The following is a 26,741-nucleotide window of genomic DNA, read 5'->3' as shown; positions in this document are numbered from 1 at the left end:
TAAAGGATAATCTTTAGTGCTAATAAGCACAAAAAAAGGATTAACTTCCCGCTAATTAGGCAGGCCCTTCTGGGGAGGGTTTATTTACAGATAATCCCTCTCACTGAGAAGAGTGTATCAACCATAGATCATGGAAGATTATCCTCAGATCATCCACTTCTTATCCCAAGATAATCTCCTGAGTGATCGTGTAATCCCTTGAGATCATCCAGGATTATCTTCACTTATCTCTCAGAGTTATCACACAATAGAGATCATCCATATATAAAGTATGGATTATCCTTCATATTAAGCAATATAAAGGAGGGTGAATCTAAAGGATCAACTGAGGATTAACTAGGGATAATCCTAGCATGAAGATCAAAACAGAAACAAAATGTGAGTGAAGGTACAAAGGATTAGACAAGGATATCACAGTAATAAGGATTCATGAAGGATCAAGGAGAGATTAATAAAGGATAATAGTGACAGACATAGGGATTAAGGAACAGTTGGGATCAGCATAGAGATTAAGGAAACATAGGGATCAGCATAGGTATCAAGGAAACATAGGGATTAACATAGGTATCAATGCATAGGTATCAGAAACAGATCAAGAGGAAAATCAAGTATAACAGAAACATAGCCACAAAAAGGAAGGTGGTTTGCGATAGAAGACTGATTACATCAGCCAAATGAACATGTAAACAAAATTTACTTGCAGGTGTGAAGAGACTTTCGTGGTTAAGCAGTAGCATGAGTGCACCGCTTCTCCATGACACTGACTGTGACACTGTAGAATAGTGAGCTCACTTGCAGGAGAAGTAATGAAAAAATACAACATACCAGCGCTTTTTGTTAACTGCCCGTCCTGCGGCCTTGGTGTTCGATGTAGATGTAGATGCACTGTGAAATATATGTTGCTATCAATCAAGAGGTGTTCAGCTAAAGAGACAACATACCGCGGGCCTTGTTTCCGTTTTCTACCCCTCGTCACCTTCACCATCTCTTTAATACTTCCGCCATCCTCCTCGTTATCGTCCTCTCCTTCCGCATCCACATCCATCTTTGTCAGTTATAAAAGATAATCTTTTCTATCAATAAGTAGCAAATTTTCATAAGAATTGCTACTTTTAAGTAGACTTATTTGTAGGTGCATAGATTAACTCAGGATAATCGTAATATAATCTTTCAGATAATCTGAGGATAATCTTCTGGATAATCTGAGAATAATCTGAAGATTAGCAATAAAATACAATTTTAACTTTGACACCAGCCAGGATTGAACCCTGGACCTTAGGCTGATTTTATAGAATATAATTTCAAGTAACACTTTAGACCACTTGACCATTAGGCCATACATCACAACTATCTTATATTAAATTAGACGTCTTTTTCTTGAAAAAGACTTAGCCAAATTCTGTCTATTAGAAAAGAGTAAGTAAAAGACACTTGACTTTTATCATAGATAGACAAGACTTATAAACAAACAGTACTCTGCATCTTATTATAGTCTTGTTCTACAACTTACAGTTTTTGTAAACTATCATGCAGTACTATAGAGTATCTTAATATAGTCATCTATAATATATAACAAGTTATTGAGAGACAGTATTTTATTTGTTCATTTTAGGCTTATACTCTAGAGCCTATTATATTATAGACTGAGCACTTATATATACAAGATCTTTATAGCTATCTTCTAATTGTATAGCAAAGTTCTGTTTTGCTGAAGTAACTGTAGAAACATATATTCTATTAATTACATATTGTACATTATATGAAGGCTGCAAGCATTAGAAAAGACTATAAGACTCAGAGTACTGTTTGTTTATAAGTCTTGTCTATCTATGATAAAAGTCAAGTGTCTTTTACTTACTCTTTTCTAATAGACAGAATTTGGCTAAGTCTTTTTCAAGAAAAAGATGTCTAATTTAATATAAGATAGTTGTGATGTATGGCCTAATGGTCAAGTGGTCTAAAGTGTCACTTGGAATTATATTCTATAAAATCAACCTAAGGTCCAGGGTTCAATTCTGGCTAGTGTCAAAGTTAAAATTGTATTTTATTGCTAATTTTCAGATTATTCTCAGATTATCCAGAAGATTATCCTCAGATTATCTGAAAGATTATATTACGATTATCCTGAGTTAATCTATGCACCTGCAAATAAGTCTACTTAAAAGTAGCAATTCTTATGAAAATTTGCTACTTATTGATAGAAAAGATTATCTTTCATAACTGACATCACTGCCGCATCGCTCTCATCATCGCGTTTGTGCACATCATCTGCACGCTGCTCATCAACCGCGTCCTCATGGCCTGCGATGACCTTGTCACTCTCACGTCTGACCTCCACGCTGACAGCGTCACCTGCAGTGGCAACCCCTTTCCCCTTGTTGACTGTGTGCTCACCATGAGTGACCGCAGTCTCCACGGCACTATGCTTGAGAGCGCGCATCGAAATATTGTCTGAGTCCAACAGCTCGCCATCATCATCGACATGAGTCTACACCGCGACGTCGCCATCAGCGCCACTATCACACTTATTGGCAGGACATGGGAGCTCACCGATGTGCTCACAACCACCCGCTTCCGTGAAAGTGTCTGGGCAATGACATCGTCGTCATCATCCTCCTCCTCCTCCTCATCAGGCAGTAAATAGGCATGAAAGATTGGTGGTTGAACAACAAAATGAGATGTGAGGGTGTATAGGGAGTGAGTGAGCTCAGCATGAACAGCATTTTTCCTCTACTTGCTAACCCTGCGCCATAGCAAAAGAGTCAGAAGATCCATGTAAGACGTGAGCTCAGCTTCGATATCTCCAAAGATTCTAAAATACGACATCAATTTCGCAGCATTTGTAGCAGAAATAATACTGACCACATAGTAGAAAAAAATGAACATTGAATGAAATGTGAGGTATTGTTGTCAGATAGATTCTTATTTACAGAGCAACCTGTATCGATTTCAATGTGAAAGCGTCCCTTTTACGGCAATGTTATGTACTGTTAAGTGCATCAGCGGTTTTCATTATTTATAGTAAATCCATGTAGCAGGATATATACATAAACGGCACTATGAAGACGTCGGTTTGACAAATATCTCTGCAACCTCTTCCACCGCAACCCCATACAGTAGTCAATACACTAGGTAGAACATCTTCCATAATGAACTGATGTCGATTCTGCGAAATATCATCAGAAAAGGTTCCACATAAACACACGCTGTCTCCGAAAAAGCGCACGGCATTTGGACATGCAGTGGAGGTATTGCATTTAGCAGGCATGCTACAATCTCGATTCCATGCAAAATCATATAGTCAAAAGTCGAATTTGCATCGCGTGTACTTCTCCATGGATCGTAATATGCATGGAGGAGGATAGTAATAGTTCAGAAGAGAAATCAGATTAAGAATTCCACGACATTGCAGGGTAAGGTGTGGATATGCACAACAGAACACGTCTGCTGTAATATAACTCATGAGGAGAGTCGACCAAAAAAAGACCAGAGGATAAAGGGCAGTTGTGGCTGCGCTTTGTATAATGTGTATTCAATGTTCTCCGCGGTGAAGTGGTGTGATGGTCGTGATCCCGAACTCAAAGTTATACCCTGCAGAACTGGTATCCTCTATCAAGGCATATTGTTCCACCTCAATGAGATATTGCGTGATATGCAAATGATAGCCCCGAGGGGCATATATGTTGAGATCGTTCAGAACGAATGTGCTGTCAGGATTAAAAAAATTGACAGCAAATGAACCGGATATCAGGGATTGAGATATATGCATCGTGGTGCGGAGGGCATTAGGATCACTGACAAAATGTAGCAAACAACTATTGTAGTGGTTATTCAGGTGATCAGATACGATGCCGGCAACGAAAACCTCAGAGCGACACCATACAAGAAGTGACAGGATGTCAGAGAAATGTAGGATCTGGAGAATGCAATCATCATTCAGTCTGAGGGACATTAGTACAGACAGACAGTAGATGACATAAATATACAAACCTTGTGACAGCAGCTATTGTTTTCAGATATATGACAGCGAGTGATGAAGACGAACAGGAGAAACCAATGGATATTCCATTTGTGGAATCTGTAGGAGTTGATCACATGCGCAATCCCACATGTAGCCAGAATAAAATTGCGAGATGGTGTGACATAATCTCAATCCTAGAGCTTAGAATCGTATAATGTAAATATGCATATAATCACACAGAATGTACATACAATAAATGACTCGCTTGTTTGCCTATCGCACAAGTAAAATCTGTGTTTGTTGCATTGTTGACTTCCCGTAAGCACTGCTGACCCATCGCGGCACCATCGTGCAGCCAAACCATGTTCTCGAAAGTAATGTATCGGACTACAAAGTGACCGCCGCCCAGATAGATGACTCCAGCAAAATGCCAATGGTGATTGGTTGGACCGAGGGAAAGTGTGAACATAAGGTCAATAGACACCTCATGCATGAATCCACTGTCTATTGAAGGTTGTATTTCAAGAAGAATGATCGGCAGAGAAAATATGAAGTCTGTGATCGTAGTTGTCATAGATCCACAAGAATCACATCATTGACCACAGTTATTCATCCAATGGGCATATAGAATCGATGTGACAGAGAATGGTGGAATCGCCTGTATATTGGACAGCGAATGCTGATGAATCACTACGACCACATCCCAAACAAGGTCAGTCATAGATGGTGCTGTGACATATGAATATGATCTGCAATGAAACAGCAGCTCAGCAACTTCTATTAAAGTGACAAGAGCATGACCTGTTCTAGGAAACTGCATTGCAACATCCCATGATAAACAGTCACGGAAACTGTCTCGCACATTTTCTAGAGTCAGTTGTCCATCAGATACATGACGGAAATTGCGTACGATGTCTTGGATGTAACTGTTATCAGGTATATGCTCTTCAGATATCCTGTGGTCAATAAACATGTTCCAAAGCAAGGTAAGCAGTGAATCATATGCACAACTCCAGTTGTCGGAGTCCCAAAGAACGCCATTGCGGACGTGATGGTCTGCTTCGATGGTTGATACGACGGGCTCAGTGTGTAACACAGTACGCTGGTGTTTAGATTCGAGTTCATCGACAGGAATGAACATTGCTGTGTCAGCCTTACATTTGCGTGGATGTTGTGGTTGATGTCAGTCCGATGTATTAGATGATGCAGCAGTTTGTACTATATTAAACAGTTGCGAGACTGGAGGAAGACGCAATTTGTCATCAGTAAGATCTGCCCATGATGATGCAGCAGGCACAGTAAGAGGAACATATCATTTACCCTTCCATTTCTGTAAACCATCTAACCCGAATGGCAAGTAGCCATCAAAACATATGAGGGGAGTTGATCGGTGTAACGCGCGAAAGTTACATAGTCCAGCATTTTGAGCTCTCAGAATTCCTTATGAAGTGCACCGAAAGCACCACCTCAGAGCTTATTCCGATCATATCTGTCAAGAATGAGCATACCGTGTAAATTAGAACTGCGTGATAACACAGTGTAAATCGATTGATGTTCCCGATTGTGTTTTAAGTGGCATGGATTGTTTGATCTCGTTCGTCCTTGTGAGCCATAATCTGACATCGCAAAGTTAAGAAGGATGCAAACTGGCTCTCGATCAATCTGTACGGTGCTGTCGTTAGGCATCGAACATTGAATGGTAAGTTTCGATCGTGCAAGCAGAACGACATTAGGAGGAAGATTTTGGATATGGACAGTTCTGAGTGGGTCAGTGAGCTCGACAAACAGGATGTCAAGTATTTCCTCACCCGAGGGGCTAACATGACTATTCCACTCGAGCACGGTTGCTTTGGCACCATTAGTAGTGTATAGCTCTGTGGCTTCATTTGTTTTCAGCATGACCGGCATACCTACACATAAAGGCAAGATACCTGCATGATGGCCAGTCGAACAAGGTGGAAGATTCCATAGACATTGCTGCAATTTGTCTGGAATGTGTGACGAGGTATGAGGCAGATCGACAATTTGATCATTTTCACGTTGAGCTTGATGCAGCGAGGACATGGTTGATCCCTTTTGAGGCCAGGTATCAATCGAATAAAAATAGTGTAACTTCTGCCCATGGTGTGCAGCAAATTGTGAACACATGTACGAGTTAATGGTGTTGCAATGAGCATTGAGCACTGTTATTATAGACACATACCGGAAATTATCATCCATTAGAGGAGGAGAACCGACATAACTGCCGACAACATGACTATCAAGCAATTGAAAATTATCGTGTGTACATGCTTTGTATTGCATGTTCTCCAACGCCCATCGAAATAGCTGGTCTTCAATAGACATGCCAGTCTGGTGCATGTTATGCTGCAAAATCACTACTGTCGTGAATTGATGTCACAAGGCTTTTCCCATCGCAGCTTGTTCATCTTCTTCTCGTTCTGCAGTAACACCGGAATTTACTCTATGGCTATAGAGAGATGGTTTAGCACTGACGGGAGGTAACTGCGCGAAATCACCTGCAAGTATGATACTTCGACCACCGAATGCATGTGTGAAGTCGGAACATGCATGCATCAGCTGGGCACTTATGTGATAGAGATCAGTACATGACAATATTGAAACCTCATCCAAAAAAATCAAATCGACATTGACTATTCGTTCGTAGATTTTTAACAGTGTAGTCGACATTTTGCTGGGACCAGTGCTGCCATCATGCTGCCACCCAAAGCCTAAGACAGAGTGATAGGTATTTCCATCTACCAAAGATGCCATGCCTCCAGTGGGAGCTACGACAAGAAACCTATAAGCTTTCTCACGAATGATCAAGAAAAACATCAACACATGTAAAACCTGTGACTTTCCTGTACCTCCCATGCCACCCAAATACATCCATAGCAGTTGGTCTTCATGGTGGTGGAGAACTCAAGCAGCAAGAATGAATGCCCATTGCTGTTCATCATTGAGGGAAAAATATTCAATGACTCCAGTCCATACTAGAACTGCCGGTTCTTGAAATGCATGCAAAGTCGGGTCTAAGGAAGTCGACGATGGAAAATCAAAAGCACTCAGGATTGTTACAATACCAGGAGAGTCGTTCACCTGGACAAACTGTAAGGAAGATGGTACCACTTCAGGGTACCCTTCTGACCTAGCTCTGAGCTTCAACATAATCTATATTGTGTAGTGACTAAGAGCCTCTCAGGTGTCAGACAGACCATGGCACCAATACATGTCCCAGGGCATTATATGGGATTACCCAGGGCAAAGGCAGGGCAAAGGCTGGTCCAATGGCACAATTATCATATGGGATGTCCTATAGTACTAGAGCATTGATATTTATATCCCAGTATTACTGGTTGTCTCATGGTGCCAGAGGTACTGTCCCACTATTAGTAAAAGATGTATTTTCAGGCTATTGTATGGTAGCTTTTTTATACTTTGTTCTACAATCATATTGTATAAGCTCTAATTATGTAAACGATGACTAGAATACTGTAAATAAGTGCCTTATTTGCACTTTATATATGGTGAAATATTTATAGAAAGCAGGATATCCCATATCAAGTATTGCGTATGCATTTGTAATGTTTCAAAGACTATATTACTATTGGTAGCATGTACAACAACTTCATTAGCTCATATAACAACTAAGACAGGTCGAACAACAATGTTTACTCTCATGTTTTAAAATCAATTTTACATTTTCTGACATAATGTTCAGACTAACATAATATAATCTTTGGCATATAGTATGTATCATAGCTATACTATAACTTTCACCAAGCATCTCAAGAAATAGAACTACTCAGTCTACTAGTATACTAGCAAAGAAGATATATTCTTGTCATGTCTCCTATCATATACTGTATTTGAATAAAAAAAGAAAGGCATTTGAACTAAGACTTCAGTCAAGTTACACTCAGAAATGCATTCACTGAATGACACCTGTTGGGAATACCCGGAGGAAGCAATCCGAGGGCACCCATGGAGCCCGCCACAGCGGGGAATGATTATGTAAGGGAACTTTATATAGAATGTATATAAAGAAATCTATTTCGGGAACCCGGCTGAGTAGTCGGGTCTTTCCTTCATCCGAGACATTATCGCGATATCACTTGGGAATTTATCCATTATTCTCAACAGGTTATGAGCCCCGAGACCATCTAAAACCTCGGACTTGTATCCTACTGCTGCTAACGACCAATAAAACTATCCTCACCCATACAAGAAAAACTACCCCTGTTCCAGGTGACAGGATGTCGAACGATGACAAGGACATTCCGAACAGTATGTACCGGATCCATCCTCTGAAGAAGGACAACTGGATGCCGTGGAAGAGGCACATGACCGCATTCCTGGACGAGAAGAAGCTTCTCGGCTACATCACCGGTGAGATACAGAAACCAGAGCCGAGCGCTAATCCGGATACCAGAGAAGCACGCGATGCCGAGATTCAGAAGTGGGGCGAGAAGGATCAGAGGGCGAGGAATTTGATCATCATGTGCCTGGATGATGCACAGGTGATCCATACGGAAGGAGCGACAATGGCACATCATATGTGAGATCTGCTTCGCACGGTAAAGGAGCCGAAAGGACAACATGGGATTATAGCGTTGAGTCGAGTTTTCTATGATTACCATGCTGACGAAGGTGTGAATATCCCGAAGCACATCGCCAAGCTTCGGGAGATACGCGAGCAATTACAGATGATGGGAAAGCAAATAACGGATGCAGATTTTAATGGGATCCTCATCAAGTCCCTGCCCAGCAGCTGGGACTCGTATACAGCGTCATACACTGGCGCGATGAGTTCTCAGCCAAACTCTCCGCCAATGACAACACTGGAATTGATCGCTGTAGTCATCGGCGAATATAGGTGCTGCCTCGACCACGATCAGCATGTCGAGCCAGAGCAAGCGCTTACTGCCCAAAGCCAGAAGCGGAAGCGAGACTCGATCAAGAAATGTTCTATCTGTCATAAGATGGGACACATGGCTAATGAATGCTGAAACTGAGGCAAGCCCATCTGTTCCAATTGCGGAAAGTTCGGGCACATCGGGAAAAATTGTTGGGCCAAGGGCGGCGGCAAGGAGGGACAAGCGCCTTCCAGAGTGGGACTGTCCAATGCCCCATATTGAGGCGCATCATCTGGAGAACCTCCGTACAAGCGCTGAAAATTCGAGCAGATGCGCGATGCCAGCAGCAAAAGCAAGGACAGAGCACACGTTGCACGTGAGAATGATAAAGAAGATCGTGATAGCGATATGGTATCCTTAGGCACTAGCTCGGGGAATGATGATTTTGATTCCTTCTACGACTGGTATGCCGATTCAGCGACAACGTCGCATGTCACGAAAAATTGCGATATATTCTTAACCTACAAACCCCTCGAGCATCACGCAATAAGCGGACTTGGCACTGTTCAAGCCTACGGGCGGGGAACTGTACAGCTCGAAGGTAAGGTAGGTAATAGAAAAATTAAGTTCCAATTACGTGATGTGCTATATGCACCGCGATCCCCATGCAATCTACTTTCAATACCAAGACTTGACGAAGCCGGTGGCCGAACAGTCATGGGAGATCGGCGCACAATCTTAATTGATCGCCGCGGAAAAACCCTTGCTGTTGCCAAAATGAAAGGTAGATTATATTTATTACACACCCGAGCGGTTAAGCTGCAACAAGGGAGTGCATACATAGTGTCCGAGAATGACCGGCGCACCTGGGAAGAGTGGCACCGATCATACGGACACATCAGCAAACCGCGCTACAAACTTTGCAGTGCAATCATCTAGTCGAGGGCTTACAATTTCTGCCCGGCCCGGCCAATATCGAATGCACTGCATGCATTCAAGGAAAGGCATCAAAGAAGCCATTCCCTAAAGCGGCAAGCGGGAGAAGCCATCAGCCCGGTGAGTTTATACATACCGATGTCTGGGGCCCAGCGCGGACCGCTGCAATAGGCGGGTGGAGATATTTTGTAACCTTCACAGATGATTACACACGACGAAGCACAGTCGTGTTTACCAAAACGAAGACCGAAACTACAGACAAGGTAAAGAATTATATGACCTACCTTGATCAACATTTCAGGAACAAACCACGAAAACTCCGCGTAGACAATGGGCGAGAATATATCAACACCGAATTAACGAATTGGTGTGCCACCCATGGGATTAAAATAGAGACGACTGCGCCATACTCTCCATCCCAAAATGGAGTTGCAGAGTGTCTCAACTGAATGCTACTTGCCCTCGCGAGATCAATGATCTACACGAAGGATCTACCATGTTATCTATGGGCCGAGGCTGTATCACATGCAGCCTACATCAAAAATCGAGCGCCCACCAGTGTGCTCAACCATGCCACCCCTGAAGAGAAGTGGAACCAATCAAAGCCGAATATATCTCATTTACGAGAATTCGGCAGCATCGTTTGGGTTCTCACAGAGGACATCGCGCTCTCGAAGCTCGCACCAAGAGCCAATAAATACATATTTGTTGGCTATGTAGACGGGCCGAATGCCATCAAATATTATGATGCTAAAATGCATCAAATAAAAATGACGCAAAATTACCACTTCACTAACCGGGATCCATCTCCAAATAACACGACATTACAACCGCGTGAGAGAGAAGGACCTGATGCCCCGCAATCGAGGACTGCAGACATGCAGCGCGAGGGGGAGTCTTCAGATTCAGGGGGAGACGCGCTACAGTCCTCCGTCAATAACCCGCTAAAGTGCAGACGTGAAGAAGACGAGGATAGAGATGCACCCAATAAGAACAAGCCCAGGTGTAGCAAGCGCGTAACTGTCAGACCAGATTACCGGTTGCTAAATGATTCTGACACTGACGCCAAAGATAATGCGGATGCAGACACCGAGGATAATGATAGCGCATTAATTGCTGATCTCATATATGTAGCGATGAGCGAAGAAAACATGGAGGCCAATGAGCCTAAATCACTCAATGATGCGAAAAACTCATCTGAATGGCCGAAGTGGGAGACGGCTGTTCAAGCGGAACTCGAGCAACTAGACAACATGGGCACTTGGGAGTTAGTAGACTTACCCCAAGGAAGAACTCCGGTAGGCAACAAATGGGTCCTAGTAAAGAAAACAAATAGAGAGGGAGAGGTAATTAAATTCAAAGCACGTTTGGTCACTAAAGGCTACTCACAGATTCCGAGAATGGACTACACGGAAACATATTCCCCGGTGGTCTGTCTCGAGACAATCCGTGCAATTCTCGGGCTAGCTGCAATTCTCAATTGGGATATCCAACAGATGAACGTCAAGGGTGCGTACCTGAATGGTATCCTAAAAGAGGAAATTTATATGCGCCAGCCGAAGGGATTTAGCAACGGAACACACCGAGTATGCCGCATGCGAAAGACCCTCTATGGACTCAAACAAGCTGGACACGAATGGAATATAATACTGAACCACAAATTACTCGACGCGGGATTCAGACAACTATTCGCGGACCCATGTGCATACATCAGGACAAAAAATGGAAAAACAGAGATCATCGCTGTATGGGTGGACGATTTATTACTGTTCACAAATGATCACGACCTCATGGACCACCTGAAAAAGGAACTCCAAAGTATGTTTGAAGTTACCGATCTAGGCGAGCCCAAGAAGATCGTAGGGATAGAAATTGAGCGAAACCGAGAAAAGAAAACAATAAAGGTATCACAAAACAAATATATTGACTCTATCCTACGAAGACACGGGCTCGAGAATGCGAACCCAGTAGGAATGCCTCTCGATCCGAACGTCACCCTCGAGAAGGACGAGGATGACACAAATGAGGTGCCAAACCGAGACAGCGGATACGCTTCATTGATCGGATCTCTGATGTATGCCGCAGTAGCCACGTGATGAGATATCGCGTATGCTATCCAAAGATTGAGCTCATTCACGGCTAGGCCGAACCTGACCCACTGGACAGCCGCCAAATGTGTGCTCCGCTACTTAGCAGGCACACGTGAAGCCAGAATAGTATACGGTCCGGCGGATAATGAAGGGCACAATGCAGATGTGCTCATCGGGTACACAGATGTGGATTTCACGAATAACGTTCACAACCGTAAATATATTTCAGGATACGTTTACAAAATAGGAAGAGGCGTGATAACGTGACGTTCGAAGAAGCAAACAACAGTCGCTTCTTCATCCATAGAGGCGGAATATATAGTGTCCGCTCTCGGAGCAAAAGAAGCCATCTGGCTACGGAATCTATTTAAGGAAATAGGCTTCGACCAGGAACAGCCGACGATTGTCTACGGAGACAACATGGCTGCGATCTCAATCGCCCACGATCCACAGTATCACGCACGCTCAAAACATTTTGATATAAAGTATCATTATGTGCGAGAAAAGATAAACGATGGAAAAATGGAAATAATCTACTGCCCTACAGAAGATATGGTAGCCGATATTTTTACCAAACCCCTCACAAAGCCAAGGCACCAAAAGCTTATGGAAATGCTTGGGATGCTCATCGGCCCGAGGGGGAGTGTTGGGAATACCCGGAGGAAGCGATCTGAGGGCACCCATGGAGCCCGCCACAGCAGGGAATGATTATGTAAGGGAACTTTATATAGAATGTATATAAAGAAATCTATTTCGGGAACCCGGCTGAGTAATCGGGTCTTCCCTTCATCCGAGACATCATCGCTATATCACTTGGGAATTTATCCATTATTCTCAACAACACCTTTGTATTATGGGATGTCCCTTTATGTGATGGAATATCCCTTGTAAGGACCTGTTACTCTTAAACCTTAGTAATTCAACTGTTAGTATAAATCTCTAGATAATTATAGTAGTTAAATAGAAACATCAGGCTAAAGAAGAGACTAAATATCTGTAAATCTTAAAATAACATCTTAGGATGTCCTTAAAATGGGAGATCTCACCTTTGCCCTGCCTTTGCCCTGCCTTTGCCCTGCCTTTGCCCTGCCTTTGCCCTGCCTTTGCCCTGCCTTTGCCCTGCCTTTGCCCTGCCTTTGCCCTGCCTTTGCCCTGCCTTTGCCCTGCCTTTGCCCTGCCTTTGCCCTGCCTTTGCCCTGCCTTTGCCCTGCCTTTGCCCTGCCTTTGCCCTGCCTTTGCCCTGCCTTTGCCCTGCCTTTGCCCTGCCTTTGCCCTGCCTTTGCCCTGCCTTTGCCCTGGGTAATCCCATATAATGCCCTGGGACATGTATTGGTACCATGGTCTGTCTGATACCTGAGAGGCTCTTAGCCACTACACAATATAGATTATGTTGAAGCTAAGAGCTAGGTCAGAAGGGTACCCTGAAGTGGATGATACATTAGATGACGATTGGCCCGTGACATGACGCGCGCTTCTATGTTGCATCCTTACTGCAATGACAGCATCTTGTGCTTCAGAAACTGCAGCTTTCCACAATGTGGGTGGTTGGTATTGAAAAGAGTGCGTAATGTCATTAACGCTATTGTAATCTTGTTTATTCTCATACTGCGAACAAACACTGCTAAGCATCACAGTCATAGCTGACATGTGCATGCGAATTTTTGCCGTTTCAGCTCCAACACCTTCCAGATCATCAGATAAGTTGAAAACCCGATCGTCTGCCACCTCCACAGAATGCTGCATCTCAACATCGTCCCGTAACACGTGTGCAAGTCCATCCTCGAATGAAGTAATTCCACAGTCTTCCAATGCCAATGCCTGACGAATGGCCGAATAGTTATTGTGCGCATCAAGACACTCATACAACATGTTCATATGCTTCATTATCTGTTTATGATGTGCAGCAAATGTAGTAAGATCAAACACCGTCTTCCAAGAAGAACACTGACATATAATGTCCTGTCCGTTCCTCCACCCACCAGGATGGAAAAAAGTAAGCATAGTTTTGCTATACTCATTGATGTCGCCTTTATCACAACGAGGCAAGGATGTACCAACGAAGTTGAGGATTTCAACATGCACACCGCATGCGTAGGCCGGGATGGATGACCAGATATAAATGTATGATATCCTGGATGTACGGCATCGGACGCATTATCACACGCACCCCCCTCTTTGGCATCATTGTCAGGAGCACAATAGCCCGTGAACGAAGCAGTTGCACTATCGAAATGACCCATGCTATGCATGAAATGCTTTCAAGGCAAACAAGATGTACGTTTAACAATCGTCTTATGCAGATAATCATATAATGTCCACGACTCGAAATGAATCAGTCAGAAAACATAGTTGTTGATACGCATAATAGGAATGATGTCATCGCGAGCCATACTGACAACAACACGATCAGTAGACAGCAAATCTTTTCCAACGAGTCCATCTGCAGACTGAGTCACATACTTGACAAAGGAGAGCCAAAAAAAAAGTTTTGAATCTCATGTTGGTGTAATAATCAGGTTGTCCTAACAAGTTTGCACAAAGGAACGGTCCTCCCGTCTGTTGCTGAGCTATAAGTGCATTAACAATTTTCGTGATTAATTTCTGCATGGCGTCAGACGACAAACTACTGAAATCACTGACGTTATCAATGCAATCCATGACAGACTTCACCGTCTGAAATATTGAATGCATTGTCAATGAGTACTTTGTCACATAATCGGACACACAGGCTATCACAGCCCGAACCTGAGTACCTGAGAGTAGACATGTCATGTCTGTATTGCACCGCAGCACATAAGACAATACGACATTATATGTATTGATCCATTCCTCGGTTTTTTTTGAAATATATAGCACCTGTGACAGGATCCACAACAGTCTGCTCAAAGATTTCATGAGGGAATCTGGCTCGACAATAACTGTCTCGCCCTCGCAAACAACCACGTGAGTGTTTAGAATCATGCCAATTCGACAAATATACTATTTGATCCACAACGCCGCACAGAGAATCGTACCACTCCTTTTCACACTCTACAGTGGACAACGACAGAGGGACGGAGGGTAGACACATGGTAGGATCATGAAACGCAGACGAAGGTACACTATCTGTATTACCCCATGTACTTTTCCTGTTAATCTCCATCTGATGCTCAATATCAAATGAAGTACCGGTCGAATAATCCCCGGTATGGCAACTCTGTAACCAACCAATCAATTGCTCCCGAAATTCACCGTCACTTAGAACTTGATCGCAAATTTCCTGCGGACTAAGACAACTCAAAATTCATAAAACCATGTGCAAATGTAAGGTTAGCCATCCCTGAGATTCAACAGGGGTGTAGTAAGCTTCAGTAGGTCCGAATAGACCGTTCTCACCTGAATCTGCACACAAAATGTTTCAAATGAATGAGTTTACCATCAAATGAAAAAATTGAGCACACGCCACTGAATTGCGTGCTATTGCTCGAAGCCTGTGCTCACAATCAGCCAACAAAGGATGCGGACTAAGAAGATCGATTGTTTCATCGCAATAATAAAGACAAATGGGATGTTTAAAATTGACAGGTGCGAAGATAATAAAGAACACCGGAATGCCCTTCGTGATGATAAGAGACTTGATCTCTGACTGCTGATACTTCCTACGAGTCGTAGAGCCTTGTACATGGCCAGCGACATGATCAATAAGAGACAACAATTCGAAACACTGTCTCTCCTCATCATCCTGAGGCTGTATGTACTCACCGTGTTTTTCACGATCAATTAAACGCTGCAATGCACACACATCGACTGTTGTAATCTTTTCCCAGACGGTGTCGAAATTTCGTCTTTCAGTAAGAAGATAACCACCACTGGTGCAATCGCGAATTTGGTTTTGATTAAATACAATGAACAGGAAAAACTCGTCCACCTGAAATCAGCGATCAGCTTACAACAACAAATGCTGCAAATGCAACTGACGTTTCAACGCAGTATCAATATTCGCATTCTCCAATCCTTCCAACCCATATGGAAAAAGCCAGGGGAACATACCGGGATAAAGCTGTGGGTTATGATACATAGTTGCGGGTGCAGCATCACGACCATACGCCAAAACCTTTCCTCCAGACTGAAAATATTTGACAGCAGTTGCAATCTTCTCGCGATAAGACATGTTGATGAGCTCGGCCCCAGACAAACCATGAACAATGAATGGGCAACCACCGCGCTCCATCCCATGCTCATTATCCATCTCATATGAAGACATAGCTTCTCCTGGAACCCCACCGTCGATGTGCTGATGAAGTACACATACAGGAGGCCCGTCTTCAGAGTACGAGGCCAAATTACCTTCGGAAATCTCCACATCAGTATAATCCATATGATTTAAACACAACCAATGCAATGCATCCAACACCACTACGTGCTGAACCAATAATGGAATACGCTTGACATCGTCCATCGTAGGAGTAGACATACCGATGAACAATATCGCCAAACACTGTTCAAAATCCTCACGTGGGGGCAGCAGCACACTATGCATCTTCGTGACTGGCTGGGGAAAGGCTACTGCATTTGCACACAACTTACGTTGACCTTTATCCACCTGGACGACGAAAAAATTATAGTGATATTGCGCAATCAACAACTTTTCCACAAAACTAAGATGTCACAAAAGAATCGGCACATCTCCAATCCACAACCCATTCGCCAAAGAACGAGAGGGCAATTGATGTCTACTGAGCCCAGCATGACAAGACTCACATACTTGCAAGGTTTCCAGATCGGCACAAGGAGAATACAACACAGCCCCTCCCAACTCAACTATATCGGACGATTCATTGAGACGCTCCCGCCGCATAACACGACGACCTGTACGCACCAATGGTGATAAATCGATATTGTTCCGATGAACTGTAAACAACATACTGTGAGTCACCAACTCGCCACACACAGCACAAGGTGCTTCGCTTATAGCGGCCAAAGATGTATACTCGCACCAATCAGATACAAATCGCGCCAAATCAGCAATACTAGCAGGCTCAGAAGGAAAATACGGTTGATCACGAGCAGTTGCATGACCATCACTAATCGACTCGATGATACAATCCGATGGAAGTGATCCAGTATCAACCGCAGAAACTGAAGTTGACCGTGCACAAGCACACATCATAACAGAGTACAATGTCTCACAATACGGAGTACAAGTGTGTGCTCGCATAGAAGACACCACATCTTCTAACCTCCATGTATGATTGAGACAAACACGATGCAATTTAGCAAGGTCGAGCAAAGATCAATAGGGCAAAATCGCGGTAAGTACTGCAACAGGCATATCCACAAGGATACATGATGTATGCAATTGAAACTCAGAATGGAAATGAGTGACACTGCTCAAACCACAATATTCAACATACAACGCAGTAGAAAAGCATGCACCATCCCCGCACACCACGCGAAAGGATGCTATGAATGCAACCAACATGCGACAAGATCACCGGGCACCCTCACACTGGCAGCGATAGACGTTCCCCGCACGATACTGATGCACTTTTCGCACATCAACAATAAGTGGCAAAACAACCGCACAGAACACCAACGACAACGACACTGTTATCCAGAAAGCAGACATGTAAGACAAGTCCATAGATTTAGCTAGAAAGAATATGCAGTGCACAGAACGACACCGAACACGAACAGTCGGCAAATCCCGAACATCACGGATAGGAGGCAGACCTCCTATCCTTACATAAGCAAACGTCCACCATCACCAGTTAAAACCCGATTTAGTGAAATCGGAATTAACCGATTCTACTGGAATCGGAAATGAGTGGTCCATCACGACAAACAGCAGATAGACGCACGCATATCTGCATGGATTTGAAAGAGGCCGTGTGCGCGCTCCGTCGACCTGTCATGAGGACGAGGACCGCTGCAGAGCCGGAGCACAGGACGCTCTGTCGCGAACTTCCTCGAGCTCCTTACCAGCCTACACCTACACCGCAAGGCTGTCCGCGGGAGCAAATGCCAATGAATATAACAACACACCTACTCGGGGAAGAACCTCTGAGACATCGGGTATTACCACTGACTGGCACTGGATCGGTTACGCACCTGCGAGGGCGTCTAGGTCAGAACCGATACTCCGGAAATTAACTGAGTGGTCCCTAAGAGTTGCATACAATATTAGGCGCGACCGTGCGTGAGTGCACTGAACAACGAAGCCCTACAGGCAACGTTCGTCGCGGATCTGGCGTCAGCGAGGGGAACATGAACCGAGAAACATGCGGTGAAAATACAGAACACACTGTCGCCCTTGTCTTTGCTTCGTGGCAGACCTCTGTCGATACTCCGGGACCTGAAAGGTGGTCTGCACATGAGAAGACTGACTGGAGAAGATGAACTCATGCAACTGAAACACCTTGCACGAGGAGATGTGAGTGTCTTAGTCAATCTTCGTGCTCGTTCAGGGCCAAATCTTTTTGAGACGAAGTCGAGGGAGGTGTGCTTTGAGACACCAGTCCGGGGGGCCGTCGTGTTGCACGCTGAGATGACGAAAGGTCTACGCGGTAGTGACATTGTGAAGAAGCTTGGAATTCTTGATGTCGAGCAGTCCGATGTTCTGGGAAATCGGGGAAGCCATGAGATGTTAAGGGGGAGGGACTACAGTAGTTAGAGAACGCACATGTAATCTGCTATACAATCGCTGCATAACAGGGACAAGGGAATGTGTAGCGGCCATAATCGGAGGTTGGCACGTACACATAGACATCGCTCACTGCGCAAAGCGTCCGCGATCATCGCGATCGTAGCTGGGAACGGTTGTGCTGAGAGGACGAAAGGGAAATCTCGGTGTCGGCGAAGTGTCTGCGATAGCATAGGCGAACGGACAAGGAATTGGAATGAAGGTTCTTGCGTGCAGCGTACAAGTCACAATTATCATAACAAGAGTCGAAAAATATCTTTCCATGACGCACTTCAGGTTGCTTCCTCCCGTCTGTTTAACATTAGTCAGCATTGGTTCAAGAGCGTAGGTAGATGGTATTCATGAAAGAGGGAGAATAGGAGTCTCGCAAAGTAGAATCGATGTATTTGCAAGTGTAGCTGATATATGCACAAATCTCTTTGCAGGATCACATACACGAAATTGCTGTGAGTGTTTGAAAAGTTAGAGTCAAAGATGGGTGATCGTAAACCAGGAAACGTACGTCTTTATCCCAAGTCCCAACGGCCGATACCTTCCCTCTGCGCCGCACCTGAAACTACAATTGTAGTCCAAGAAACTCCTGGGTCGGTGCGTATTGGCGATCCTCCCGTCAGCGGCGTAGGCGAACTGAATGCACCCTAGTCAGCCATAAAACAGGACTATATATGCGCGCATTGTCATCGGCAAATTGGGCGAGGTCTGGTATAAGCCGGTAGAGTTTACCAGACGTCGATAGTACTGTACTCGGAGGCATGTCACGTAGGCGCGTGATCGTGACAGACACGAGACGCGGTCCGGCTACTCCGAGTCACCAACGCTCACCTCGGACACCTCCCCAACACCCCTGCTGCACTCGCCATACCCGCGCAACGACCTTCCAGAGACTTCAAGTTACAGCGTCCAATGTCCTCGATATCAAATCACCTGGAAATCCGCAAATGACTACGGAAGGTCAAACATCCGTGTGGACCAACTCCGAGGCCGAAAGGTATACACTATACACGATAACGCTTCTACTATTGCACTAACACAGTACCTCGCCGCGCTCCTCGCGACATCACCCCTACCCGCTCGAGGGCTTAGCCGGTTTATCCGCTCGAGGCGTAGACTCTCCAACTCGTGGCTCGCGTCTCGCCGACTGTGACTATGACGCCACCACCCCGATCTCTCCCCTCGGCGCATCCATTTACGGGGACAGCGAGGACCAGCTACATTCTCGCCGCTGCCATCATCCCGCTGTCCGAGCATGTGCCAACACGAGTCCAAATGCCCCCTCTCCCTCCCCGCCGAGAACGCCTCCGCGTCCAAGGTTAAGTACTCCTATACATCCCCGCCCCATGACCTCACGGCCATCTCGGAAGAAGCCCGTCGCGCAGCTGCACGCCTTAGGCTACCAGTACCCCGCCCCGCTCTCTCTCGAGGAGCTCCCTCGAACCATCCCCTCCCTCCCATGCTCTATAGTATTGGATTCTTTTTCATTCAATACTCTAGGCTCGACGCTCTCATCTCCCTCGTAACGTCTTGGCACGCTGGAGGCCCGTGGATGGGTGCGCATCTCGGAGAGGAATTTCTGAGACGTGGAGTGGGTGCGGGTTGTGTCGTTGAATGTGGACGTATCATGATCAGAAAAGGTGGCTAACTAGTTCACCAGCTTGACGTAGGCAACTCACCGGTTCTACCATGTCGGCGTTGCGACAGTCGCACTACATCTAACATGAAGGATCCGTTCTGCTCGCCAACATGGGGATGCGGACTTGGCGTTTCTCGCAAAGACCTCAACATGCTCCACCCATGATTAAGGTAATATTCAACCTCCGATCGTTTCGCATGCCCTCTGTTCGGCGACACCGTACCTGTTCGGTAGGATAACGAGCTATGCTCTGCCAGACACCGCTTGTTCGAGAGTGCTCCACCTTTGCACGTCGTACCTAGTCTTTTTTTGCCTATGTGTTGATATTGTATACTGATTGTCTTACACAATGCCCGTTTAATACAGCATCGTTTGTGTTGCCACCCCCACGCTGGCACGCACCTGAATATGCTGGTCTATCCCGAGTTAGCGCATACGCTGACGCTGCGATTGACCGGGAGGAAGATCTACGAAGGGCGGCTCCGATATCGACTGCGGAGACAGATAACGAGAGGTGGCACGACGTGCGCACGTCTTCAGTGTGGTCGCTCCGGCTCGTCAACACGCGTCTTCCTGGAGGTACACGCGTGTGAGTGCTTCGCTAGCTCGTGCCTCTCGAATAACCGTTTCTCTATTCGCGCGGATGACGTGCTCTGTGTCCCGCGTCGCCCGTCTGGCGGTTCCATCGGAACGTGTCCAATGTGGGATCTACGTGCACTCTGCACGACTCGGAGGGCCCGATGCTCAATTGTTCTCAGATTTAAATGTGTTACAACCTTTTCTACGCACGCATGACATGGCCGTGCTTGTCCATGTACTCCCACTGGTGGGCTTATACAGTACTTATTGCGAAACGCTTGCCCATTCTATATATGAAGTCCATTCAAATCAAACAGAGCTGTATTACCGACAGGTGCAGGTTATGATTTCTCTGCTATCAATATAACAGGTGACAGCTCCATCCACGCAATGTCATCCGAAGGCTATAGGCCGGGCAATCCACGCAAGCAGTCTCATGGACGAAGGCTCCTGACCGCGTCTACCGCCAGACCTCGTGGATAGCAGCCCCTCCATCGCAGTCAGTCTCTGCACTTGTGGCATCGAGCTGAAGCAAGGCGATCAGTTCAAAATATATGTCGTTGCTTCAGCCTGCGGTATCAGAGGTAACCATGGTGCTAGAAAATGCAGGAGAGGGAGACCCACAACGAACTGATGGTGCTGTGCGACTTGACATCGGGACTATGTGATAAGCACCCCGCGATCTCGCAGGAGTGCTCGACATGTGCAGGGGGGATTAGCTTTGCGTACTGCCAATTTCTGCCATCGCAATATGGATCATGTCGTGGCCGCAGAGCGAGCGACCGGGCTGCGGCACGGTTTTATGAATTTATCCTCGAAATCTTCAATACGCCTCCGAAAGATGCATTACAAAGACCGTTTCCGTGGTGTTGCTCCAGCGGTGTTACTCCCTCTATGTCCCGCAGGCCAAGCTCACCTAGTGTGAGGTCGATTAAGATATTGAGCTCAGTCTTTCAAACGCGAACACATATAAACTAAACAACGGGAATGATGCCCTTTGAGTTGGATCACCCGAGCGGCTTGCCGAGCATGACCAGGTCACATACACGGTGGATATGGAGGTCGAACCTGGCAAACAGGTAAATGAGCACACAATTCAGCAGCGTGGAGGAGGACGCTGAAGCCGGGGAGGACGCGAGACTTATACACTTATACACAGGAATTCCAACACGAATCACCTTCGACCGTGGCTTCCATGAGGTTTGTCTTGGCGCAGTAGTGACGGCTATAAATAGCAAGTTATTACACTCAGACTACGGCCATGCCAGATGTACGCAACAAGTGCTAATGTCTCAGCACTTAAGTTAAACATAACATCCCTCTGCGATGTCATGTCGTAATAGAGGCCGGTCGAAAACAGTAGACTGAGCTGTATGCGAGCGCGATTTCAAGCTAGTAGTCAATTTCGGGCTTCATTGGTGGCATCCGCTTCATCAATAACTGAGAACATAGCATGTTACAAGAGCGTATTTACTAACAACAAACTCGCCATATATGATTCCATGTCTCGTGTACTTGCATCGTAGGTATCTCCCCTAGCACATGAGGTTAAATGATCGTGAGCCTTCCAAAGCGAATATGTGAGGCTGCACAGCCTTTCCAGATGGCTCACACGGATGGAAGGTGTAGGCGAAGGTCCAGAAGTCCTCTACTGATACATAGATTGGCTACAACGCAGAACTTATCAGCCCCTGAAAACGACAGTAGTCACTACACACCTGACATGGAATTGCTCCATCAAATCTAACACACGGGACAAGTGTTGATAAGATACGGGCTCTTGTTTCGAAGCAGCAATAGCGCCTCCAGTCCTAACAACATTCTTGATCTGCCGACCATTAACATTTTTCTGGCAAAGTTCACGAAGCTCCTCCTGTGTCAACCCTCCTCGAGGTACATTTCCGTTTATCTTCTTCATAAATGCCGTCCAAATGTGTTCTCTGGCATCGGGTAAGAGATCGTGATAATGCAAGGACAGATGGATTCTGGACTGAAACGCTTCGTCGAATACACGGACTCGATTGGTCGTGAGGAACAAAATCCCAGTGAAATATCTGTTTTGAGAGGTGTATTAATCATGTGGACAATGAAAGAGATTGAAAACATACTCGAGCCGCCTGAGGAACACTGCCACCATGGCATTGCGTTCAAGGTATTGTAAACTGCGCTCTTCAAGAAACACATCAGCCTCGTCGAGAAGCACCACAGCTCCCCAAGCCGCAGCGGCCTTCAAAACAGCAGAAAGGTTGAAATCCAATACCTCCGCCGTCGTACCAAGTTCTGCTACGCCAACTACATAGAGGGGTTCTGCAAGACATCAATGAAGAATCGGATACTAAAGAATAAAGGTCTCACTATGCAAATCTGGTAGATCACAAAGACATTGTCAGCCAGATTAAATGGGCGAACATGCAAGATCTACGCACACTCGCTGATGCCTTCAGCAGTCATACTCTTTCCTGTGTAATGCGGTGAACTGGTATTAGATAGCTTATCACATCTTGTAAAATGCTCGTCTAACCTGTTCCTGGGCTCCCATAGAGGTTGATGACTAGGCCCAGGCCTTTTCCTGCCACAAAGTCATCAAACTTCGACATGGCACCGGTAGAGTAGGACTGGACGAGAGTTTTCAGGACAATCTTATGGTCGATTGGAATAACAAGGTGGTCATAGGCTTCGTCATTCCACTCAATGTCTGACGCATAGTCAATGATGAACTCCACTGTTCACACCAAGTGAGGTCAGCAATAGGTAATAGAGGAGAGGAGGGTACAAACACCATTGCTTATCGGAGAGACTAAAGCCATATATGATTGGAGAAGTGAGGAGCAGGTCCATTTCTGTGAGATCGACAACTGGGCTAAGAGAATTCGCAATGGCGCCTGCGCGCACCGCAAATTTGTCGATCCTGTGTCCGCACATGGCCTTTGTTACTATGGGAAGTTTGTAGTGCGGAACCAAATCTTGAAATCTCTCTAAGTAATGCAGAGTACTGGTATGAGCGCAGCGCAACACTGAAGTAATGTCATTAGTTTACTTCTATCAGCAATGATCCTCGAATCTACCTATGAACCTATGAGCACATATCTGAGCGGTTGTAAGCAACTCACGTTCATCTTAACGTATCCACCTGCTTTGTAGCTGTAACGAAACGCGAGTCCTCGATAGGCCTTGTGGTGCATCCCACCAGCGACTGCAACCCACTTCCGTCCACGAGCGAGTAGCCTGTTCATGAGTCCGCTTTCACCCCCTGGACCGGTGTAGTAGCAAATCGGGTAAGCAAGCAAACTCGAAATTTTTTGGGTTCCCTTAAAGGCATGCACTTCCAGTCTGACATTCAACATTGCCAATCCGAACCGCGGCTCAAGATTGCCCTGTTGCATCCCTGTTCCAGAGCCCAACTCGCCCATGGGTACACCCACCATTCCGACATCGGCCTCGACATATTCCAAGGCCAAACGCCAGTATTTCAGGTCTTTTTTCGCGCTGGAGTGGCTGGTAGGCTGATGTACAATGGGCGGTGGGAACTCCTGGTCGTCAGACTTCTCACAAAGCTCTGCCTGAACTAAGCGCGCTGCGCGTGGCTCGCCTGTTACTGGACACGGGAGATATAGGAGTGTCTTCCTGGGAACGTACAATGCCCATAAAAAGTCGAACGACACTTCTCCATGCGCGAGTAGGGAAGAGAGTGTTTCTATGGTGCTCGAATATGCCGCCTTTAGAAAGTCAAGCAAGTGAGATAAATGCGCGCATTTTGTGCATAACGACGAGCCATCTTCGGCGATCGATTTCTCGTTGAGTTCCTTTGCATATTGCTGGAGCTCGGACAGAAAGCTCAGGAGTAGCTGCGGCTCGACCTACCAAATCTTCATTAGTTACGCCCAGTATACTAGAGAAATACTACTACGCACTCGGACCGGACTAGAAGTCCACGAAACACCCTGACCCTCACCAATCACGTCCTTGCCGATGTTAATCAAATGCGTACTGTTCACTTGAAGTATGGTCGTGCCATCGGGAACTGTCTGGCCACCTGCAGACGACTTAAGGCAGTTAATCACAACGAACGCGTATACGGTATAATCGGAGCCGGTCTGCTGTTCGCAGAGATCTTGAGGTTGGCTCCTGTAGGGAGGCTCCGCGGTGTACTTGAAGCCGAACCCATCGAGCGCCTCGTGCAGGTATTTCACCTCCAATATTGCACCGGACTTTGGAGGTCCTATGCCTCCGTTCTGTAGAGCTTCAGCATCCACCTTCTCCGGGACGTTTTCGATTGCCATCGTGCTCGACCTGATTAAGCAGACGCTCAACCAGGACCTCTCACACAAAGCCAGCTGCTTACATATAAGTTTTGTTGTGCAGCTGAAGGGTCTGTTAGTGGAAAGTCAGTGAACGGAGGATGTTCGTGAGAGGGCACAGAAGGAGATGGGTTCAGACATATGTGAGGAAAACCCGCCTTGCGTCCGATCTACGTAAGCCAATCTATACTTTCGGTGCGATGACGAGATGCATTACGAGAACGCGGTTGCGCAGCGTGGACATTCCATCGTTCGCCTCACGGGCCCGGCCATGAACACCACATCCAATGAAGGGCGAATGTATGACAGTGCATTATTGTTTTGGTGGATAATGCTCACCATTGCCGTCGTAGCCTTTCAGGTGCATGCAGTACTAGGCTGGGATATATACGTATTGTCAAAGCTCTACATAATCCCGATGGTAAGCGTTTAGTACGCGTGGGGGAAAACAACCACAGGTTTGTAGCCATGGACACGCGACATGAGGCGCCCACCCACTGACCAGAGATAGTGTCGAGCGGAGTGTCGAGAATCGTCACCGACGCGACACTGTAGTTGATTTTGGCAGCCTGCCCCGCCGCTGATAGAGCATTCCGTGAATATGTCACAAAGGCGATCTGTGCGAAAACTTGGATATAGGCTGGCTGAGTTAACGCGGTCACTCAAATTTGGCAGGGCGCCACACGCGGCGGAGAAGATCTGTCTTGTCGGAGCGGCCGAGGACCCACGATAATTCCTACAAAGGCTACCTATGTGTCCGGACCAAAATCGGCTCGAAATCGCTGAAGGCATGAGCGAATCCGGACCAAAATGGAGGTCCGGAGCCAAAACACCTTGATGAAATGTCCAGACCAAGCGTGGTCAGGCCGACCATGGCTTGATACCTGTCCGGACCACCAGTGGGCTCTCGTGAGGGCGGCCGGGTAGGTGTGCGCGGAGCGCACCGCAAGTTGGAATCCGGGAGTGGTCCGTTCAAAAGCACCGGCAAAAGTAACGCAAAACAGGTAGAGAAGCGGCGCCAGAGGGGCCGCGAAACCCTGGGAGCCTTCTGATTGGTGGAAAGCCCGGAAGGCATCATCCTTGTCCGGACCAAACTGGCCGAAATTTGGAGGATTGAGCCATGTTCGGACCAGGATGACACAAAAACTGTCCGAACCAGACCGCCACCACTTGGAGGTCGCTTTTATAGGTATTATCGGGGGTCCTGGGTTATGCATCCTCCTGCACAATGCTGAAATGCAGGTGACGGCGGCATTAAGGCCGAACCTGTTGGCACATTAAAAGGGAGAAAACACGTGCCTCCATAGTCTCCACACAGCTGAAACACGGCTATCTCTCCGACGTCACCGCCGCATGCATCACAGGTGATGCCTGCTGGTGCGCTATCTGCATTCAAATTTGTAGTGTGTCAGCCGGTGAAGAGTTGCTGAGGACAAAATACGACCGCAGCATATGTGGATAGGACGTACTCGTGGAGTACTGTTCCCCGAACCAAGTGCATTTCCAACCCAACGGAGACTGTCGGGACTTTTAACATCAAAGAAGGCACCCCAGATGCGGAGAAAGAAGAGAGGCCATTAGGCGGTGTTGAGAGCCTTCTTTACTCACCTCGCACTTAGTCAAAGTAATAGCCACTTTGGGGCGACGATGTCTATGGTGTAAAGTAAAATAGATCCACAAACGGTATTACTATTCTACACAACGGC

At 46.1% G+C, this 26,741-nt stretch overlaps 5 protein-coding genes across 5 annotated transcripts; 2 read left to right on the top strand and 3 right to left on the bottom strand.

Moving 5' to 3' along the window:
* Positions 1-332: 332 nt before the first annotated feature.
* SCP_0300930 (hypothetical protein) lies at positions 333-1,045 on the bottom strand (the record flags this gene model as incomplete). The annotated part of the gene is made up of 4 exons (XM_027755490.1): positions 333-348; positions 746-772; positions 826-885; positions 942-1,045. 4 exons carry the CDS (start codon positions 1,043-1,045, stop codon positions 333-335), a joined length of 207 nt encoding a protein of 68 aa, XP_027611291.1.
* Positions 1,046-2,191: 1,146 nt separating this feature from the next.
* Positions 2,192-5,102, bottom strand: SCP_0300920 (hypothetical protein; the record flags this gene model as incomplete). The annotated part of the gene is made up of 3 exons (XM_027755489.1): positions 2,192-2,488; positions 2,551-2,625; positions 4,872-5,102. The coding sequence occupies 3 exons, from the start codon at positions 5,100-5,102 to the stop codon at positions 2,192-2,194; spliced, it is 603 nt and encodes a 200-aa protein (XP_027611290.1).
* Positions 5,103-8,220: 3,118 nt separating this feature from the next.
* SCP_0300910 (hypothetical protein) lies at positions 8,221-8,526 on the top strand (the record flags this gene model as incomplete). Its single annotated transcript, XM_027755488.1, has 1 exon — positions 8,221-8,526. The coding sequence occupies one exon, from the start codon at positions 8,221-8,223 to the stop codon at positions 8,524-8,526; it is 306 nt and encodes a 101-aa protein (XP_027611289.1).
* Positions 8,527-10,205: 1,679 nt separating this feature from the next.
* On the top strand, positions 10,206-11,852 carry SCP_0300900 (hypothetical protein; the record flags this gene model as incomplete). The annotated part of the gene is made up of 1 exon (XM_027755487.1): positions 10,206-11,852. One exon carries the CDS (start codon positions 10,206-10,208, stop codon positions 11,850-11,852), a length of 1,647 nt encoding a protein of 548 aa, XP_027611288.1.
* Positions 11,853-22,272: 10,420 nt separating this feature from the next.
* On the bottom strand, positions 22,273-25,017 carry SCP_0300890 (hypothetical protein; the record flags this gene model as incomplete). The annotated part of the gene is made up of 10 exons (XM_027755486.1): positions 22,273-22,404; positions 22,461-22,791; positions 22,846-23,044; positions 23,093-23,101; positions 23,164-23,196; positions 23,259-23,459; positions 23,515-23,712; positions 23,775-23,802; positions 23,848-24,594; positions 24,649-25,017. 10 exons carry the CDS (start codon positions 25,015-25,017, stop codon positions 22,273-22,275), a joined length of 2,247 nt encoding a protein of 748 aa, XP_027611287.1.
* Positions 25,018-26,741: the final 1,724 nt, after the last annotated feature.

This window comes from Sparassis crispa, assembly GCF_003851025.1.
Source record: "Sparassis crispa DNA, contig_000002F, whole genome shotgun sequence".
In the NCBI taxonomy this organism is placed as follows: Eukaryota; Fungi; Basidiomycota; class Agaricomycetes; order Polyporales; family Sparassidaceae; genus Sparassis; species Sparassis crispa.
This window is presented reverse-complemented; position numbering and strand designations above follow the sequence as displayed.